This window comes from Cnephaeus nilssonii (genome assembly GCF_951640355.1).
Source record: "Cnephaeus nilssonii genome assembly, chromosome: 17".
Lineage (NCBI taxonomy): Eukaryota > Metazoa > Chordata > Mammalia > Chiroptera > Vespertilionidae > Cnephaeus > Cnephaeus nilssonii.
Window position 1 is genome coordinate 16,692,223 of NC_137088.1, and position 21,413 is coordinate 16,713,635.

At 39.9% G+C, this 21,413-nt stretch overlaps 1 protein-coding gene across 5 annotated transcripts in view; it reads left to right on the top strand.

The window, feature by feature from the left end:
* NEK10 (NIMA related kinase 10) overlaps positions 1–21,159 on the top strand; it is a 150,829-nt gene extending 129,670 nt beyond the window's left edge. For 4 of the 5 annotated variants that reach the window (XM_079794536.1, XM_079794540.1, XM_079794538.1 and 1 more), the window contains 5 exons: positions 5,942–6,052; positions 11,031–11,139; positions 15,688–15,740; positions 15,826–15,881; positions 20,028–21,159. In XM_079794536.1, the coding sequence (XP_079650662.1) occupies positions 5,942–6,052; positions 11,031–11,139; positions 15,688–15,740; positions 15,826–15,881; positions 20,028–20,076 (378 nt within the window). In that variant the 3' untranslated portion in view covers positions 20,077–21,159. The remainder of the gene's footprint in view (positions 1–5,941; positions 6,053–11,030; positions 11,140–15,687; positions 15,741–15,825; positions 15,882–20,027) is intronic. The other variant, XM_079794539.1, reaches the window with a different exon arrangement.
* The last annotated feature ends 254 nt before the right edge of the window (positions 21,160–21,413 follow it).

Consider the following 21,413-nt stretch of genomic DNA (forward strand, 5'->3'; position numbering starts at 1 on the left):
ACCTCCACCCTACCCTTTCACTTAGTGCCCAACCAAAACCAAACTTCAATGCGAATGTGCGCTCCGTGTGGGGATGAAATTGAGGACAGAGATGGGCTTTTGACACCAGCTTTACCACAGGCAGGAAAGAGGAAAGTAGTGTCCACTCACAAATCCTGAGGGTGCTGGCTTAAAACCAGGACCTCTCAGAGAAATGAGAACCATAAGCACAGAAAATCCAGGATTGTGAAAACTCCCTTTTTCTAAACCTCAGCAACTCTGTTTAAAAATGGCTACCAAGTACTTACAGAAATGTGTCTGGCTTGACTGTTCGTCTACTAAGGAGAGGAAGAGAAATCTAGAAAATAAAGGAGGATCAGAGAGGGAAGTCACTACTTAAAGTCCCGAGGCAGAGCACAAGAAAGGGACAGAATAGAAGGGGACACCCCAGCCTGGGCTCAGGTCCGGACCTCACTGGAAAGGTGGGAGAAGTCCACGGAGGTGCTGTTTCCTCAGGGGGTTGGGGTGAGCCACCGATGAGGAGGTGTCCTGCTACTCGAGCACGGTGTGATGGGGAGTGCCCTCTACAGGACCGGGAGGCTGCCCACGGGTAGGCGCTGCCTACAGGGTTGAATCTGGCTGGAGGGACCCCATTGCTCTGACTGCTTCCTGCTAAAGGCCCAGGGCAAGGCTGGAGCATCCCGGAAGCAGGGACAAGCTCCGCCCTCCTCCAGTGTCCCTTAGTGCGTCCCTTCAGCGCCCTCTCTCATACAGCTGAACATCCTGCCAGCTGGCAGGGGAGAAGTCGTCCAGTATCCCAAGCAGGGCAGTGAAGGGTGTATTTGGACCTAAGAGGCAATACATTGACAGCTGGCACACGTAAGCTGGGGAAGGGGGTAGACATGGGAGACCTTTCTCTGGGACACGCCCCCCCCCCCCCCCCCCATCTACCAGTTCTCAATAGGAGGATGGGGGTGGGGGACTTGGTTAATAAATCAAATATAATGTGCCACATCTCTATTGAGTACAGGTATTATATTCAAAATTGCGTTTCTACTTAAATACTGACAGATATATGGGGAAAGCATTCTTAACTTTAGTGTTATGGAAATAGCTTATTGGTTCCTCAATGATTAACTCGTAAATTGAGAGAAAATATCCTTTGAAATTTAAATGTAGTGTTCATATGCCTTTCTTGCTAATTTATATATAATAAAAAACTTTTTAATGGATGCATTCTATAACTTTATTAGATTTCAACCTATTTTAAAGCAAGAATGAAACTATTATGATGATCTTACTATTATACTCTCACACTGCCAGCATAACAAATGGTTTCAAATTTTTTGGCAAGATGGCATTCCTTGCTGTAAGTTCAGATATAACCATTGTGGTTTTTTAAATTGCATTTCCAGGACCCTTTAAAGTTTATGACGTTGCACATAGTAAGGAATGATTTCTCTTTGGGGAACTTTACATTACAGGGCTAACTAAAGTCAGTGCCTTTCAAATACACAAAGTCTAACCATTATATTAGTGAATTTGCTGGAGGTTAAAGACCAAGATCACTGTCTCTCTCTCTGCCAATTGCAGAGGAAAACTGCTAAAAGTAAAATGGAATTGACAAGACAAAATGAATCAACAAAAAAATCTTCTTGTCCACACATTTATTTACTAGTCAAACTCTCAGACTTCGGCTGTGGAGGCCGCCCCGGAGTGCAGGGCGGGGCGGTCCCTCCTGACAGCCAGCAGATGACCTGACAGGGGAAACGGTTCACTTGTGGCTGGAGGTGGCCTTTTCTCTCCAGTTTCCATGGAGACAGATCTGTAGAAATCATCCAAGAGCAACTATTTTAAAAGGCAGGATGTTAAAATCCTTACCCTGCCTTCACTGATTTGACATGTTTTAATCAACACTGAGATGTAATCTTAAGACCAAAAAGCTGAGAATGAAATCAGTGGTTCATTTCCATGTCTGGAAGCCAAAGTCAATCTTTGGGCGTATCAGGTGACCAAGTACATATGTTACCTTTTAGCCTGAGCCTCTGTGTGTTTTCCCTTAGGTAAGACCTGCCTAGCCAACTTCAGCTTTGGATTTAACTCTGCATTTAGGGTTTGGTTGTTTTGTTAAATAAATGCTTTGAAAATTAGCATAGAGCCACTTTCAAGAATTAAACATCTGTCTCCCAGAGAACAGACAGGCAGTTTGGCCAGAGCTGCTTTGCATTCTGCATCTCCATCTTATCAACCACAAATGCTGCCAACAGAACAAAACTATCTGGTTGGGAAGAGCACTGTGCCGTCCTCAGATGCAAGTAGCACTATGGACTGTGAAACATACTGCCTTTCTCATAAGTGATGATGGATGGAAAGAGAACCATCCACACGCCCGCATCTGGATCTCCTGGTTCCTAATGGCGAGGGTGGCAGTTAAATAGAATTTAGGGTAATGCTGTGTTTCTCAAATGAACTCAGGTTTGCAGGATTTGTAAATTCGAAGAGAAGTCTTATATTTTGTGTATTTATTTTTATGATAATCTTGGAACATTTTACTTTAGCATTTAAATAAATCTCTTAAGCAGTCAGAATAGGGTTTTTATTATGGAACAGATATTAAGTCACTATCAGATGGAGCCCCACGGACTCCAAATGGTCTGCCGATGTATTCTTGGAGATACTAGAAAATTATGTTCTTTAAAAAGAATCCATATATTTAGCAAGTTTGAGAAAACCTACTATAAAACATACGTATCAGATTTCATCTGTTACTTTGTAGTAAAAACAAACAAATGAAAATCAAGCTTAGGGACGTGAGTCATTATCTTTTCTAGACTCATTTCCTTCATCAGTAAAATTCAGGTAGTTTATGGGGCTATTGTGATAAAGAAAAGAAAGAATAGGAGATGTTTATAAATGATAAAGTACTATACTACAGTACAGCTTGTGGTGACGCTATTTGCTCCAGATTATTGGTTGTGCAAGAGGACTCGCTACCTCAGGAAGCATCCTTGCATGTTATGTAATGTCTTTAAGCTCCGGTTTCCTCACCTATAAAATAGAACCTGCTTTATAAGTTTGTTGTAGGAAAAATGTGCCTTACTGTTTCATAAAAGAGTAATCAGAGCGCCTGGCACATAGAAATCATAGGTTATTCATGTTTTGTACTATAGTTTTTATATACTTTTATACTTAGGTCATCTGCAACTGGGTAAAATTTCAAATTCTTTCGTGAAAACTTTAAAGATGCAGTGCTGTCCAGTGATAGTTATTCCAATAAGACACAATATCTTTTTTTAATACCACCCTGTGTATGAATCTTAGGTTGATGGAATGTTAGCTTACTCAAGAAAGTTTTCATGAGGATTAATTCAAGCCATCAGGAGAAGTAAAACTAATTCTAACAAAAGGCTCAATAAGTTAAATAAATAAATAATGATTTTAAGAGCATCTGAATTAGTAAGTTGATACTGATAGCTGCCAGTACTGGGGTAAGCCGCCTTTAAAGGAATCTATGGACCATTGATGATTCACATCTTCAAAAGTTTGCCATAGCAGACAATTAGGTGTATCAGAACAGGCTTTCTAAGCCTTTCTCTCTGACCGTTGGGGCCATGTTGGGCAGTTACTAGACAGTCCCAGGCCAACACTGCCATCTGGTGTTTAACTTAGGGAAGTGGCAACTTCTGGTGGGTACAGTAGGAAATTATCAAATTCAGTAGTATCTCATTCAAGGCACTTTCCCCATCTCTTTTCCACTCCAACCCATCACCCCCTTGCTAGGAAAGCATGCACATGCTCTCCTCTTCATAGTCTGATGCACTTTAAGTTAAATTTACCCACTTTTGCTAATCTCTCATGCACACAAATATCATTTATACTCATTTTCCTTCTCATCTGTCTTCCAACTGTTTGCTCATTAATGCTAAGAAATCTGCCCCTTTTCATTAAAGAACAACATTAATTATGACTCTTTGCCTGGGGTAGGAAGTAGTAATCCCATCTGGCTCAAGGTAAAACAAGCCACAATATTGAAGTAAAAATAGAGCAGCAGAGGTTCAGTGCAGTCAACCTATAAAACCTTTCAGGGTACACTGAAGGGCTTCTGAATCTCCCATCTTAATTCTTTTGTAATTAAACTGCTTTGACTCAAGCAAAGTCAAGGATTAACTAGGATTATGGATGCATTTTAAAACTTTTTTCAATTGCATTATTCTTATTTTATATCATTACCGTGCTTCATAATGGGTCCCGTATTCTATTGTGTTTGAGCTGATGAACAGTTTTTCTTTGCTATAAAATCAGTGGTTGTGAGCTCCTGTAGACCCTATTCAGTGCTCTACTATTACCTTTTATATATCTCCCTGTTTTGTGGAACTTTGTATTGTACTTTACAATACTAGATGTCCATTGTATTAGTCAGGATATGTTAAGTTATGCTGCACTAACAGATGCACCCTAGAGTCTCTTGACTTGTCACAATAGAGGTCTACTTCTCACTCAGCTAACGCTGGCTGTCGTTCACCTGTGGCTCTGGCATCAGGACCCCAAGCTTCTTGCCCTAGAGGAGGGCAGGGATGGAAGAAGAACATTGGCTTTGTATGGCCTTATTCTTGGAATGGCACACGTCATTTTCATTGGTCACAAGTAGTCACATGGCACCAAACTAAAACTGAAAGAGGGGGCTGGAGTAATAATCGTCTCTGCTACATTACTCTTTCTTCGATCTGAGCTCTGTGTGTTTTCTTTTAAATCTTTAGAGTTCCTACTACCACATTTTTCTTCCTATTTAGCCTTCCATTTTTCTTACTGGTTCCTTTTCCTCTCCTTGCAAGACTGCTCCATATTTCAACAAACCAAATGCCATTTTCACCAGGAGACTCCTTATCATGTTGACCCTATTTATTTCCTCTGTTGTCCATCTCCCAAACTTCACTTTACCCCTCTGTGCTTTTTAGGACCTTTGATTTCCTTGTATAAATCCAACCTGCAAAGTAGTAAAAAAAACAATTTTTTGAAATCCCCATTTTCATCCATTCCCACATTTTCTAAGATTCTGTAGTGACTTCCTACTACTTACTTATTAAACCTAACTCATCCTGGCCTGGCCCTCATGTGTAATAATTCTTTCTCTCTCCCTCTCTCTCTCCCTCTCTCTCTCCTAATATATATATATATATATATATATATATATATATATATATATATATAATATTTTTATTGATTTCAGAGTGGAAGGGAGAGGAAGAGAGAGATAGAAACATCAATGATGAGAGAGAATCATTAATCAGCTACCTTTTGCACAACCCCCACCGGGGATCAAGCCCGCAACCCAAGCACGTGCCTCTGACCAGAATCGAACCTGGGATGCTCCAGTCCACAGTTCAGCACTCTATCCACTGAGCCAAACCAGCCAGGGCCATTCTGTCCTTCTCGATAAGATTGGTCTCTACAGTCTCCAGCTGTATACTCAGAAGCACTCACTGGCAGGATCTGATTATGTGCGGACGCAGATATGTGCTTCCTGGTCCAAAGTATCAGATCCTTCAGGACAGGGCCTTGATTAGAGTGTAAGCATGGGTTTTGCTTATGAGCATGACCCAGACATCTAAACATCTGATAGAATTTATTCTTCCTCATCAAGTCTGTTCTTTACAAAAGTCAATTTATATGTGCACTTAATATAATTTAGTTGTTATGTGAAAAATAATATCAGTACAATGAAAGAACAGTAAGATAAATTAAGCAGCCTTTTGAAAGACAGCAGAGTAATATATTTTTTTCTGGATTATAGAATTAAAAATTGTAACATAGACTCATGCTATTTGGAGTACAATTTAAATTCTTATTTAGTCCTGTTGAGCGAATATTGTTACACTGACCCTCAGTAAATGCTTCCCCGGAGTCAGTCAGCTGTGCAATGTGAACAATTTGCTTATAATGATTGTTTTCTCACTTTATACAGCTCCCTCCAGCGTTGCACCACAATTTGAAGAGAAGGGTTATAGAGAGATTCAAGAAATCCCTCTTCAGCCAGCAGAGTAACCCTTGTAATTTGAAATCTGAAATTAAAAAGGTATGGTATTCTACATTTAGGAATTCTTCTTTGGCTAACAAAAACACATCCTTCGAGTTAAATTTCCCACCTCCTTTGCCTTGTACTCTCTCCTCTATTAAAGGGTGCTATTATTTTCTTAGTCCATTCAGGCTGCTATAACAGAAATACCATAAACCAAGGAGCTTATGAACAACAGAGATTTATTGCCTACAGTTCTGGAAGCTGGAAGTCCAAGATCAGGGTGCCAGCGTGATGACCCTCTTTTAGGTTGTAGACTGTCTACTTCTCATTGCACCCACACAGAGGAGACAGGGGAGCTCACCTAGGCCCCTGTTATAAAGGCATTTTTAAAAAATAAGAGCACTTATAGAAGGATTCCATCCTCTGACCTAATTACCTCTCAAAGGTCCCACCTTGTAATATAAGCACCGTGGGGATTGGCTTCAACATATGAATTTGGGGGACAAACATTCAGATTGCTTAAGACACTAAGTCAAGAACATGTCTTTGCTTCTCATTTTCTCATCTTTATGTCTGAAGTCACTATTCTCAGAAAAATAGCAGAAAGTTCTTTCCATGTTATTGCATGTTTTCCTAAGACTAAATATTAGTAAATATTTTTACTCTAAATAGACTTTAATCTTGTTTTAGAGAACTCTATCCCAATTTTTTATTAGAATGTTCTTCAACAAGTCCCTAAATTGAGCGTTGCCAGTCTGAGCAAGTCATTTAACCATCTCAACCATGATTTTTTTATCACCTCTGAGAACCTTACAAATAGACTGAACTATTTGTAAGGTTCTTTCCATCTTGACATTCTACCACCTCCTAGACTTCAGGTGCTAGCAAATATTTCTATTCATACATACAGAAACTAAATCACAACAAGGTCGAGTCAACCAGACAGGAAGAAAATTGTTTGTTTCTGTTTAACAACATGGTGACAGGAAATCCCTTTGTCCTGCTCAATAGCATTTTAATACAGACGTGAAGATGGTCATAAGCTCCCATACCTGTCCCCGAAGACCCAAGGCCTGGGCAGTTTGGGCCCACCTGGGTTCAGATCCTTGGTCCCACTCCAATTTCATATAATTTTTAAAAGTTTCATCAGATACTTAAACGTTGGCACAGTCATGCTTCTAATGATATTTTTTAAGGTTTCTTTTTCCTTCAGTGTCTCCAATCTTAGACATAAATGTGCTCATTATTCAGGCAGGACGATGGGCTCTTTGATAAGGAATTCAGACAGTGTATTGGCTTTGTTACCTTACATCAGTGGTGGCTGCACAGACACACACAGGAGATGGAAAAAATAAAAGGCACAGCAGCAGGTAAACAAAGCCTAAACCCCACCTCACCGGAGATTAGAGAGCCAGGTTTCTTCCATGGGCTGTGCTGGCAAATAAGGCCAAGCAACAAAGCTAGGGGAGATCAAAACAGAAGTGGGGGAGACCGCAGATCAATATTTATTTTAACATATTTCTATATCATCTCACTCATACCAGTAAATAGATTTTAAAAAGACAGAAGCTCCAATCTCCCATGAAAAGATGAAAAGATTTTTAGATCCTTATTAAAAATGATATTCAGAATAACCCTGGTTGTACACAAAATTCATTTTAACAGAAATCCCAGCTTTAGGAGATGAAAGTGCCAGGCACGAACGGTCTGATGCACAAAGGTGGCGCAGCTCTTCCCCTGAAGTAATTTTCCATCCGTGCGTGTCTTCAAAGCAAATCATTTTCTCTTTGATTACTTAGGTTTTCACTTTTGATCCCTTCCCTGCTGTCTTTTCCCTCCTAATAGAAGAGAGACTTCCTTTCGTTAAATTGCACCCCAACCTTATCTGCCTGCTTCTGTATTATGGCGGCATCTCTCATTAGAGCACCTGCCTTCTGTCCTAGAAGCAGGGATGGATGGGTGGTGGCGGGTGTTCAGGGAGCATTGGTGAGGGGACCCAAAGGGGCATCGATTCATCTTTAATTTCAACTTGGTTAAAAGACAGATTTATTTCTCCTATGAAGAGAGCTCCGGTTCCCTCCTCTGCTATGAGCTTGTGGTGGTTCACGCACCATGGTGTCTACCCTCCTGATCAGTCGGTCCTCATCTCCTAAGTGCTAAAGAAATCTTCATCCTGGGATGTCAACGTATTTTCTATCCCTCGCCACTTAACTGAGAAGCCAAGTCCTCCGTAAAAACCTTCCATCATTTTCCCTGTCCAGAATTCATCTCCCTTTCCCCATACTTCAGTCCCTTTTCACATATATTGCTGTGTTTTAAGTACCTTGTCTGTCATCTGCCTTACTTTCCTGTTTTTCCCAAAGGCAGTAAGTGTGTCTTATTCTTCTTTGCTTCCCTCAGGGTCTTACACAGTGCCTGGCACATGGTAGGTGCTTAATGTGTAGTTGTTGAACATTGACTATATTACCTATATATTCCGTATAATATATTCTATGTTGGTTCTATATAATATATTCATATGTGAATATAGAAGGAAACCCTCCTGCCCCATCTAAATCTAAATGAGAAGAACCGGTGGCCTCTGTTTTTCCTCCTTTCTGGCATAATCTCTTGTTAACGATGACTTTTGTTCAGAGATGGATTTTTTTTCATCCCCTGTACAACCACGGAAGAGTGGCCAACTAGCCTTTGACTGACACGGCCACCCACCAGGGCCCTGGAAGCAGCGAGTGGTGAGGGCAGGTCAAACGCATTTGATTCCCACCTTCCCCTCTGGAACTTCTCCTGAAACTTAGGGACCAGGTCCCTAGTCTCAAGGAGTCGTTATGGGATCACTGTGGCTATGACCCAGCAGGCTATAGAGAGGAATTAAAAATAAATAAATAAAAAGGAAAATCCCTTTTCTAACAAATGAAGGTCCTTATTTACAGCTCACCTGAGGTGGTCTTCAGTCCAGTGGACTCCACCTTGGCCAGAGCTGCAGAGGAATAAAGGTTCTGAGTCATTGTGTAGGTGTCTGTGGGAACTAGAACTTCCAGTATGGGAGGAAGGAGAAACAAGATAGAAGATAGTCACTCAAATTAGAATAGGAAGTATCAATATGAATGAATATGAATTTATGATAAATTCCATCTTTAAAAAAATATAGATATTTTCTAATGTTTTTACTAAAATGGTCTAGAAACTAAACAAGCAGCAACGAACTCCCTTAACACCATGTTTTCAGGAATGTAAAAGGATAGAACTATATTTTTTTCTAAAGTGTAGTGTTTGGCAACATGAAGATTGAAAAAGACAAATGGTTTGTATTTACAGCATCCAAAGTGCATTCACGGGATATAAGTTGCTAATATGAAATGTTTTTATTAAGGAATAAAATGCATAATGCACACAGAGATCCATTTACAGCTCCCTGAACTTTAACAGATGTGTTCCCCCATGTGACCACCACCTCCACGGACACAGAACAGTTCTACTCCCCCAGAAGGCTCCTGCCTGCCCTTTCCTGGCCCCTGCCACAGTGACCTTATTTTCCTGATTTCTATCACCATCAGTTAGTTTTGCCTGATTGTGAAAATGTATATCAGTGAAGTCAGACACTGTGTATTCTTTTGCTTCTGGTTCTTTTGCTCAACCCATTTGCTGTGGGTGTCCAGAGTCTGTTCTTTCTCATTGCTTTGAAGAAGTCCATGGGGTAAGCACACCACAACACAGCATCTCTATTTTCCTGCTACCAGGGAACATTAGGGGTATTTATAGTTTAGGGTTATTGTGAGCAAAAGTGCTATGAACATTCTTAATACATTTCTGTTGATGGACAGACATACTCATTTCTTTTGTGTAGCTACCTAAGAGTGGGATTGCTGAGTCATAGGGGATCCATATGTTGTTTAAGTTTAATATATACTGCCAAACAGTTTTCCCAAGTGATTGATCATGATGTATTTTATTTTATGGGTTTTTTGTTGTTGTTAATTCTCACCCGAGGATATTTTTCCATTGATTTTTTTTAAAGAGAGTGGAAGGGAAAGGGAGAGATATATAGAGAGAAACATCGATGTGAGAGAGACAAATCAATTGGTTGCTTCCCACAGGTACCCTGACGGGATCCAGCTACTAAGGTATGTGCCCTTGACTGGAATTGAACCCTGGACCCTTCAGTCCACCACCCGATGCTCTATCCACTGAGCCAAACCGGCTAGGGCACTATGATGTATTTTAATTCATTAACAGAGTATGTGACTCCAAGGTAACCACTAATACATGGTCCAAATTGTGCCATATGTTTATTAATATGAGTCAACATTTTAAAAGTATATTATGTTAGTGCAGGCACTAAACCTTGGCCAGTCCACATGCTGGTTGGAATTAGAAGTGAAAGGAGGATAAAAAATGTTTATAGTCAAAAATTTCATTAAAAATTTCAGCTGCAGAGAAGAGCAATAAACAATTGCAACTTCAATAAATTCTGTCATTTGGTGAATTACTCTTTCCTTTAGAGTACTGGGAATCAATGTGTGGAAATTAAAATTAATTAATAGTTATTCAGGAAAATGTATTAAGAAATATGTTTGCTTTGGTAGAAGAATAAGGCATTGTTCAAAGCAGATACACGAGAAAGGTTGGTGATTTGGGCTAAACATATTGTTCTGTTGAATAATTGAAGTTCATTCCACCTACACATGATTAAAAAAAACACACACCACATTTTGATGTCCCAATCCGTGACATTATTTTTCTATCTATTTTTTATTTTGCTCTCATAAAGCTATAAAGTGTAGAGTTGTGTTTTTTTTTTTCTTTTCATGTGACCAGGGAATTATCTAACTTGCTCTCGGTGTAACTTGGCTGTTTCTGATTTATACGTTATTTTGGAAGGAAGAAGATGTGTGTTTATCTATTTACAAGGGATTGAAATGCACAGAGCACTAAATTTTCTGTGCAGACGCAGGGAAATGGAAAAGCTCACATAGAGGCCTCCTGCCATTTGCTTGTGAGTGTAAAAGATGATGTGGTTTTGCTTTTTCTGTTCCAGTTATCTCAGGGATCTCCAGAACCCATCGAGCCCAACTTTTTCACGGCGGATTATCATTTATTACATCACTCAGCAGGTGGAAACAGTCTGTCCCCAAATGAACCGGCAGGTAATGGTCTCCAGCATGGGAAATCTGACGCTCACAGAGAAATATGGCTTTTGGAGTGAGAGCTACCTTTAAAGATTATAATCTTCAATTTAAAAGAAAAATAGAGCTCATTTTGATTGTCTAGGGAAGTAGTTCCAAGGGATACGGTAGGAATCTAGACATTCCCTGAGATGTACTTCCCCTGGTTGTGGCAGCTTCTTGATCATTTATTAATACCGTAAACAAACAGCAGAATCCATGTGGGTGAATTATATTTCCTTTTATTTCTTCTTGCTTATCTGGTGATGACAAATCAAGTGCCCAAAGCATCCAGGGAGATAAAAAGCAGAAATGAAGAGTTTGAATATTTAAAATGGAGAAAATTTGAAACTTATATGAAGGATTCACATCAGACATACTTAATTTTTTTCTTCTTTTTGCACAAATCTCACATCGGGTGGCTATATATAGCATAGGGACTAAAGGTACAGATTCTTACAGATTTTAGACATTGATGCCTAGATTTACATCTTGGCTCATCCATTTAGTAGCTGATCTTGGGCAAGTTATTTGACCTTTCTGCATCCAGTTGCCTTGCCTTTAAAATGGGGATAAAAATGGTACCCGTATCACAGAGTTAAAGTGAGGATCTGTGTAAACTCGGAAAAAGTGCTTGGCCGTGAGTAAGGGCTCAGCAAATGTCACATTTCTTGTGACATTTGAACTCTCAGAAGTTTTCAAGCTACTTGAGGTTTCAGAATTCCTCCATAGTTTTTGAGTCCCTGTAAACTATAGTTACATCACTCAGTGGAATGGATTGAAGTCAAGTTTATGGTTAAATGAAGACTTGTCATCTCAGCCTAGAAAAATACTTACTTTGGTTGTGTCTTTGTGGTTGCCTAATATAAGCAAATTATTTCATGTATTAATTATTAAATTTTCCCTAAGTCTTAGAGTCCTGGGATAAAGCTAGCCCATGTAGGCAGAATTTCACGTGAAATAGATCCCGAGAAATCCATAAGGTAAAGATAAACTGTTGTCTAAAGTCATTTGCTTTTGAAAGCATCTCCCAGGCAGGCGAGTCAGTCTGCAGGCGAGCCTTCTGACAGTAGCAGCTCTGTGAACTGAGGAGTCTGGCAGAAGTCTCTCTGTGGCCTGAGAGCGAGTGGACAGATTGGACCAGGACAGCTGAACACCCCACCCCAGAGCAGACCAGGAATATCCCTTGTCACAGCAGGCTGGGCAAAAGCAAAGACAGCAGACCCTATGGGCTTTAAAAGCAAGCTTCCTCATACCTCCCATGCTCATACCTCCCCTTGACCTTCAACCCATTTTTTTTTCTTCTCTCCCCAACTGGCAGGGGAGCCCCAGGGCATCCACTTAAGTCAGTGTTGATTGATTTGAGTGGAAGCTGGTTGATGTTACTTTGGGTGGCGTCAGAGTGGCTTACGGTGTTAGCATATCATACTCAGATCAAACATCAAAACAAGTATTGCCTTTTGGCTTTCTTTCTTTCTTTCTTTCTTTCTTTCTTTCTTTCTTTCTTTCTTTCTTTCTTTATTCCTGTTTGAACTCTCATCTGCTCCTGTGCTTTTTTTTTTTTAAATAAATCTTTATTGTTCAGATTATTACAATTGTTTCTCCTTCCCCCCCCCCCCCCCCCATACCTCCCCATCACCCGGTTCCCTCCCCCGCGTTGTCCTTATCCATAGGTGTATGATTTTTATCCAGTCTCTTCCCGTACCCCCCACACAGACACCGCTTTTTCCCTGAGCATTATCAATCCACTCCCATTCTATGCCTCTGATTCTATTATGCTCACCAGTTTATTCTGTTCCTCAGATTTTGAATTCACTTGATTTTTAGAATCACTTGTTGATAGATATGTATTTGTTGTTCATAATTTTTATCTTTACTTTTTTCTTCTTTTTCCTCTTTTTAAAGAATACCTTTCAGCATTTCATATAATACTGGTTTGGTGGTGATGAACTCCTTTAGCTTTTTCTTATCTGTGAAGCTCTTTATCTGCCCTTCAATTCTGAATGATAACTTTGCTGGGTAGAGTAGTCTTGGTTGTAGGTTCTTGCTACTCATCACTTTGAATATTTCTTGCCATTCCCGTCTGGCCTGCATAGTTTCTGTTGAGAAATCAGCTGACAGTCGTATGGGTGCTCCCTTGTAGGTAACTAACTGTTTTTCTCTTGCTGCTTGTAAGATTCTCTGTCTTTTGCCCTTGGCATTTTAATTATGATGTGTCTTGGTGTGGTCCTCTTTGGATTCCTCTTGTTTGGGGTTCTGTGCGCTTCCTGAACTTGTAAGTCTATTTCTTTCACCAGGTGGGGGAAGTTTTCTGTCATTATTTCTTCAAATAGGTTTTCAGTATCTTGCTCTCTCTCTTCTGGCACCCCAAAAATTCGGATATTGGTACGCTTAAAGCCATCCCGGAGGCTCCTTATGCTATCCTCACACTTTTGGATTCTTCTTTCTTTCCGCCTCTCTGGTTGGGTATTTTCTTCCTCCTCATATTCCAGATCTTTGGTTTGACTCTTCGGGTGCGGTGGTCTACTCTGTATATTCTTTATTTCAGACAGTGTATGCATAATTTCTGACTGGTCCTTTTCCATTTTTTTGGTATTCTCATTTAGGTCCTTGAAGGTCTCTTCAAGTTTCTCAGCAGTTTTTAGAAGATTCTTGAGTAACCTTATAAATATGGTTCTGAACACTGTGTCGTCCATTAGTTTGCTTTCATCTGTCTCTCCTACCTGTGACATACTTCGATGTCTCCACAGTTTGGCTGCCTCCCTGTGTTGATGGAGTGGCTTTGTGTGGTCAGTGACCTATAGGGGCCGGTAGCTCAGCTTCCCCAATCACCCTAGGTGGTCGCTCTTGGTACTCCCCTTTGTGGGCTGAGTGGAAAGTCTTGGTGTAGTTCAAAGCCCTGACTGCTTTTGGTACACTGGGAGGAATTGACCTCCGGTCCAATTGGTTGTGAGGGCCTGCTGTGTCTATAACGGAAGAATTGCTGTGCTGGAGACACAGTAGGGCTTTGGTGCTCACTGAGTCTGCCTCTTGAATGTGTCCCTTATGAGAGTGGTTGAAATCTGGTGTCGTCCACACCGACAGAAAAGTCACTCTCACTCTCCGACCGATGGCCGAGAGTCCCGTAGGCGTCTGGGTCCCCCGCGTGTCCCCAGAAACTGGAGTTCAGAGTGGTTGGGATTGTTGGTATCACTGGCGGGAATTGATCTCCAAGCCAGTTGGCTGTGAGGATCAGCAGTGTCTCCGCTGGGAGAGCTTCTGTGCTCAGCTTGGATGGGGTGGAGTCTCAGGGTGGCGCAGACAAGTTTTGGTTTTCCGTCTGCTCCTCCCTAAGAGGGGCGGTTTCTCCATGCCCAAATTAATGGCTGCGCGCCTCTGAGAGAAGGCAGCTTTCAAGCCTCTCCCGCTGCCTAACAGACCAGTTTCTCCCCAGCTGGGGCTGGATTTCAGTGCAGACCGGAGGTTTTGTTTTTCTCCCGAACAAGAAATCCAGTCGCTGGGAGGGCTGTGCTCAGCTTGGATGGGGCGGAGTCTCAGAATGGCGCAGACAAACTTGGTTTCTGTCCGTGCCGCCCTAAGAGGGTCGGTTTCTCCGTGCCCTAATCAATGGCTGCACGCCTCTGAGAGAAGGCTGCTCTCAAGCCTCGCCTGCTGCCAAACAGCCCAGTTTCTCCCCGACCGCAGCTGGATTTCAGTGCAGTCGGGAGGTTTTGATTTTCTCCCAAACGAGAAAGCTAGCCACGCAGCGTCTGCGGCCCTCCCTCTCCCCGCGCTGCGAGCAAGCCTGCCGCGTATTCAGCCGCCCGCCCTTTCCGCACTCACGGATCTCCGCACCTCCACAGCTCCTGAGGCTCAGCATCCCCCTCTCTTTTTTTCTCTAGTTGTAGGTTTTCCACTCTGCCAGCTTTCTGGTGGTTCTGGATGGTGTGCGCTCTGTTTTCCAGTTGTAGTTTCAAAATTGTTGTGGTAGGCAACAGTTAGGTGTTTACCTTATGCCGCCATCTTGGTTTCTCCGCCTTTTGGCATTAAATGTATACATTTTATTTCCCTCTAGGCAGCCGTAAGAAAGGGTCAGGTCTTTTGTTGTCTTTTACTGTCTATTTCTGCTTCCTTCTAAAAATTTATCTTCTTTCTAGCACAAATCTATTCTCTACCTTGTGGACTAGGAAGAGTTCAATGATCAGAACACTCACCCATCAGGTAGTTGCAGATTGGAATCACTACACACACAAATTCTCTCTCTCTCCCTCTCTCTCTCTCTCTCTCTCTCTCTCTCTCTCTCTCAATGGAGGAATACCCTAAATCTTAGTGTATTATTTTGTGATGGCTACCTCAAAAGCACCTATGTATTAAAGGAAGAGAAATAAAAAGTTTGACTGTTCTAAACCAAGACTATTTGGAATGTTTGTAAGTACTCATCTTCATCATTGAAAAACTGACCTGATCTCCCTGCAGTTGAGCCATAATTGCCAATAAAGTCTAACTAAGAAAATGTGAACCAAATGTCAGACTTTCCATCATTTATTGTAGGCCTCCCCACCAGCTGTGACTTGGAGGAGGGAATAACGTATGAGCAGATGCAGGTGAGGTTTCGGCAGTACCTCTGGATGATTTTATTTTGTTGCTTTTAACTCAATGCTAACCCGATTTTTCTTTTTCCAACTTTAGACTGTGATTGAAGAAGTCCTAGAGGAAAGTGGTTATTACAATTTTACTTCTAACAGGTGAGCTCTAGAGTTTGCTTTCCAATTTGAAATATCATTTGAAATCAGTGGATATTAGATCTGGTTTCTCTATATTTGATTCCAGAAGGCTTTTTCCAACTTTTATTTTAAACACTTTTATTATAAAGTATCTTGTCTCAGACTAGATATACCATTGGTAGAATATATGTTGCTCATCTTTTGTACGGATGCAGTATTGTTGAAAAGAAAGGGTGACCACTTAGTAGTAATTTACTCCCATAAAAATATGAACACAGTAAAATGGAAAATCATTTTTAGATTTTTTAAAAAAATTAAGCAGTTGTTTGCTCAATTCATTAGAGCTGTAATCTCCGATTTCCACCCCTGAAATCTACCCATTGCTTGTATAGGATGCAAGAGGAAAAATGCAGCAAAACAATCACTTCTGGTCACTTTATGTTTGTGAGAGAGGGACTTGTTGTGATGTATTGCCATTTGAGTACCCCATACAGGGGCTGTATAGTATCTTCTACTATAACCATTATTGATGCTCTAAAAATATACTCTATTTTATCAATTTAGTCCAGTTCTGGATTCCTGCAGTTTTACTGTTGGAAATGGTGTTGGGCACAAAAATTTGAGTACAATTAGTTTATTTAAGAGGCAATTCCAGGAAGCACTGGTAGGGGAAGAGATCATTCAATAGAGGTTTCATTTCCAAGCAAGTTACCATTGCAGATGACGAGCTTGATCCCACCAGGGAATCTGAGAGCCTGTGTAGAAGATGAGCCTCACTATTCCTCCAATTTCCATCAGTCATTGTTTGAGGCCTTTCTCCAGGGGATGTTAGTTACCTGGCATTTCTGGCTTTCTGGAAAGTGGACAAAGCCTATTCTACAGGCCAGAGAAACTCTCAAGGAAAAGAAATGCAGATGCTGGCCGTTGGAATCAGGCCGGCATGCTTCGAAGTGGTAAGGATGAAGGAATATGAGCATTGACAGTGTCTGCTACACACAAGTTGTCTCTTGATTTTTCCAAGAAGCCACACAGAATATGCATGGATAGTAAGCAACCATATACACATTATATGTAGCTAAAAGTAGCTGTAGGCAGCACAGTCTTATGGAGTTTGTTCTCCCAAAATGGCCTTTTTTTGCCTAGAGGAACTGCCTCCCTTTCTAGCTAGTGAAACTATCTTGTGACATGATTTAAATTATTCAAGAAGTTTCCCCCAAAGATAACTATTAGTAGCCATGGCGAGAGAAAGAGGACCCAAGAACATCCCGTGAAGGTCATTATACGGAAATTAGATTCTTTGTGAGGTTAGTTCAGTTTCCAACATTGTTTTTCCTTCTGTTTCACGAGTTGTTCTTATGAATCACACATGAGATTATTCAACTACTTGTTCTTTTGGTGTGGCAATATATTTCCAAAATACTACCGTCATAAATGTAGTTCTGTTTTGATTTGTAACTGAAATGATGAGTAATTCTCATTTTCCAAGGATATGTTGTTAATAGAAATCACCATCTCCATGTTCACTAGCCTTCCACCATTCCTGGAGAGATTTAATTTTTCACTGTCTGCTCCTGGACTGGGAACACTCAGCCTTCCATGGATAGTGTGCATGTCTCTGTTCTTGACTCTTAGCATCTCATTTCAAGTACTTTGTCTTAAGTGGGGGCAAAAGGAATACCTGTCAGTTTTAAATCTGTATCTTCTCAGAGACTTAGGATCATGAGCAATAAACTGTCTTCATATTTTGCAGAAAAATCAACTAAATATTAATGGGGAAAAAACAGGTGTTTAAGGAACTTAGAGAACTTTTTATAAGAGCTAATTTTCCTTTTAAAAAAACAATTTCAGCCTTATTTTGAAAAATTTGCTTATGTTTTTCAGTTCTACTATCACATTTTAAAAATAAAATAAAAAATTCTACTTCCAAAGACATATTCCCATATTAAAAGACATTTCAAATTCTCTTATTATGATAAACAGATAAGATGCTTAATAACAAAGGCAAAAAATTATTCACATTTGTATTCAGAATTGTGAATAGAATAGGAAGACATGATTTAAATGATCAAGTTTAAGCAACATAGGATAGATATGAAATATTCTTAAAAATGCTTTAAATGAAAATGATTCACCCATGTATAAATCCATATAATCATAACACTCCCTTTTCCGCTTCTACTAGCAATGATAGAATATATCTTGGGAGAAAGACTCTACAGGTGACTAGTAAAAATAACCCTTGGTTTTGCTTAAAGCCATCACTTGTTTACTGGTGTTCCAAATTAATTCCCAAGAATTAATTCAAGCTGTACTTAGAAGAACCCAATACTTTAGAAGCTGGAAATACACATAATTTCAAATACAAATCAAATCAGCTGTGACAGTAATGATTTTTTTATAATCAAAAGATAAAGGATATTAAATATCACAGAACATATATAGGTATTTAGAATCAGTAGATTGTGTTTTCCCAAATACCTCTCAGAGAAGAGCTAATATTACCAGAGATATTAATAGATGTTCTCTGAAAAATAAAGTTTCATGACCAAGTATATTTGGGAAACTCTGAACATACAATTTTCCATTTGTGAAGAATGTTGACACACATACCATATTAAAGACTCTGAGATGGACTGTAGGAAAGAAATCTGTTGACTTTGTTTAGCGCAGTAATTCCTCAGCTTTTACTGGGAACACAAGTTGAGAAAAACTGCCCTAGTAATATGATTAGAAATGGAAAACATTGTTTTAACCTCTCTGCCAGTGTCTACTCAGATCTGCTATTGTTCTCATTATGTTCATCATCATCATCATCATCACCAAATGTTATTAAATTACCATGCACAGAGAATTATATACCTCATTTCTGTTTACAGCTTAAGACTGTCAGTTCAAATTTATACACACATCTACAAAGCATCAAGATAGCAACTAAAGCATTAAGCCAAGAGATGACACATTTTCAGCTTAGATTAAAGACTTTGTTTAGGGATAGAGAGATGCCACTGGCATCTAGCTATTGGCTATCTTTTGGGAAGATTTCTAGAACTATTTAATGAGGGTAGTGCTGGGACAGTGGTAGAAAGAATCTCTCTGGCACAAAATGCTGCATTAGTTTAAAAAAAAATGGTAACAGAAACAGGAATAGCAGCAAGAAACCATAACCAAATAGGGGATTCTTCATTTCTGGGCTTCTGGGAAGGGGAGGAGGCCTGAGTTAAGAGGAAGAAAGCAGGGTAAAGAAAATGAAACAAGGTCAAAACAAACTTGGCCAGCCCAAAGCAGATCATTTCTAGCGTTGTATGGTTAATCATATTTGACACATAAACATTTAATTTTCTTACCAGAAAGATACAGCCTAGCATGCCTTAATGTTCTCGTTGTGAGAGTAAAACTGAGTTCTGTGAGCAAATAGATGACAAACATATACTTAAATGTAACATTAATATTTTATTTTGTAATGAAAATATGTGTTGAGAAATAGGGATATGCAAGATAAAAAGAGATCTACATTGAATCAACTTTCATTGCTCCCCTCCCCCCATTAACTGATGAATATATAAAATAAATATTTAATGTGCATAGGCATTTAAATGTACAAGCTACTTTGAATAGGTGTTTATTTTTCCACTATACAAGGTTATCAGTTCCTATCTGTACTAATAAAAGGGTAATATGCTAATTAGACCAGATAGACCGGACGTCCTTCCAGACAAAGCCACAGTGGCAGGGCCTAGGCAGAGGCAGTTAGGAGCCATCAGGCCGGCAGGGGAGAGTGGTTAGGGGTTATCAGGCAAACAGGCAGAGGCGATTAGGAGCCAGTGGTCCCGGATTGTGAGAGAGATCAGGCCTAAACCGGCAGTCGGACATCCCCTGAGCGGTCCCGGATTGGAGAGGGTGCAGGCCAGGCTGAGGGATCCCCCCCCCCTCACATGCATGAATTTCGTGCACTGGGCCTCTAGTTGAGTTCATAATTTGACAAAGGCACTGTGTTGGCCCTGAACATCAGCAAAAGGTTGCTTTCTAAAAATTTCCTCATGCTATTGTCATTTAGAACCACTTTTTTACTTGTTATTTATTTACTTATACACCTGAGCAACTGCTCTGTAAATGGAACGTGTAAGCTAAAATATTCTTGACTCTATAGAACTCTTCTGAATTTTCTAGGTATCACTCCTATCCATGGGGGACCAAGAACCACCCAACCAAAAGATGAAAATGCTGCACTTTGAATGAACTTGGTTCTCCCAGTGAAGTTCAAGTTCGGGACTTCCGCCACCACTGCAAGATGCCTGAGGACTGGGTGCTGTTAAAAGAGTGTGGAGGAGAAAAGACCACGATCCCATGGTGCCGGCAGGACCTCTTTGTGGAGGTCTGGTGCTAGGCTCTGTGAGGGCTGCAGTGCTTGGAGGCTCAATTCCTGGGATGCATTACACACGTGGTGACAGGGCTCCCAGTGTGCTTCTGGGAGAAGATGCTGCAAATTCACCTGCGGGAAGAAAACCCGCTCCTCACAGAACTTTCCTCCAAGTTAGAAAAAATGAACACCTTGTCATATTTTTCAAAGAAATATTTTATACTTAGAATTGCTAAGTTCAGAGACATCTAGCCTTCCATGTATACAAAATAGTTTTAGTTAAAGAAAATTATAGGACTCAAAATAATAACATATTGGGTGATCCACTGTATCTCCCATTTTTTAATCTTAAAAGATATTTAAAATGTGATTGAATTTTTTTGTTTGTTTTAATGAAAGGATTGGTTCTCTCTTAACCACTTGGGTGCTAGTGGTCTTGAACCCGGATACAGTGTAGACAGTATTGTAACCTTGCACAGCCTCTGGGAATAACTATCAAATAGATATTTAGGTTAGAGTAATAGAATATATGGATGTACAGTGTGTATATGTACATATGAGTGGGGGCAGAGGGGATTTGGATTAGGCTAATGCTTTGCTGCTAATCAAACTTATAGTGTTTTTAGAGCACTTTGAAGAGTTCATAGAATCTATGAGAGAGATGCAATATTTCTTGTTCTAAGTCCCCCCTTACTAAAATTACATTGTTATAAAATTTTTATTGTTGAAAATTTGAAATGAATATAAGTTATATAATAAAATTGAAGTTCCTTGATTCATTGAGACATCCCTTAAAAAGAGAAATCAGAATACCAAACAGTGTCCCATTCCTATATAGAAAGAATTTACGATGGAAACTTTCTAGATTCTTATTAGGCTAAAATATCTTCAATTGGCTTCTTACAACTTCTGTAATGTCAAGAAATGCCCTTATTGTCAAATCAGACTGCACTTTTAACTTCTTAAATAATATTTTAATGCTATATAATTAGTAATCTGAAATTAGGCTTTTTGTTTACTTTTCACTGAGTTCTGTTATCTTTATTTACATTGGTATATTTTTAGCACAATTGAATAGAATTTAGTTCAATATATTTACAGTTGTTAAAACACTAACCTTTTGTATAGAATGGAAAAATATTTTAATGTGAATCTATCTTTTTTTACAATTAGCATGTTTAATACTTAAACAATAT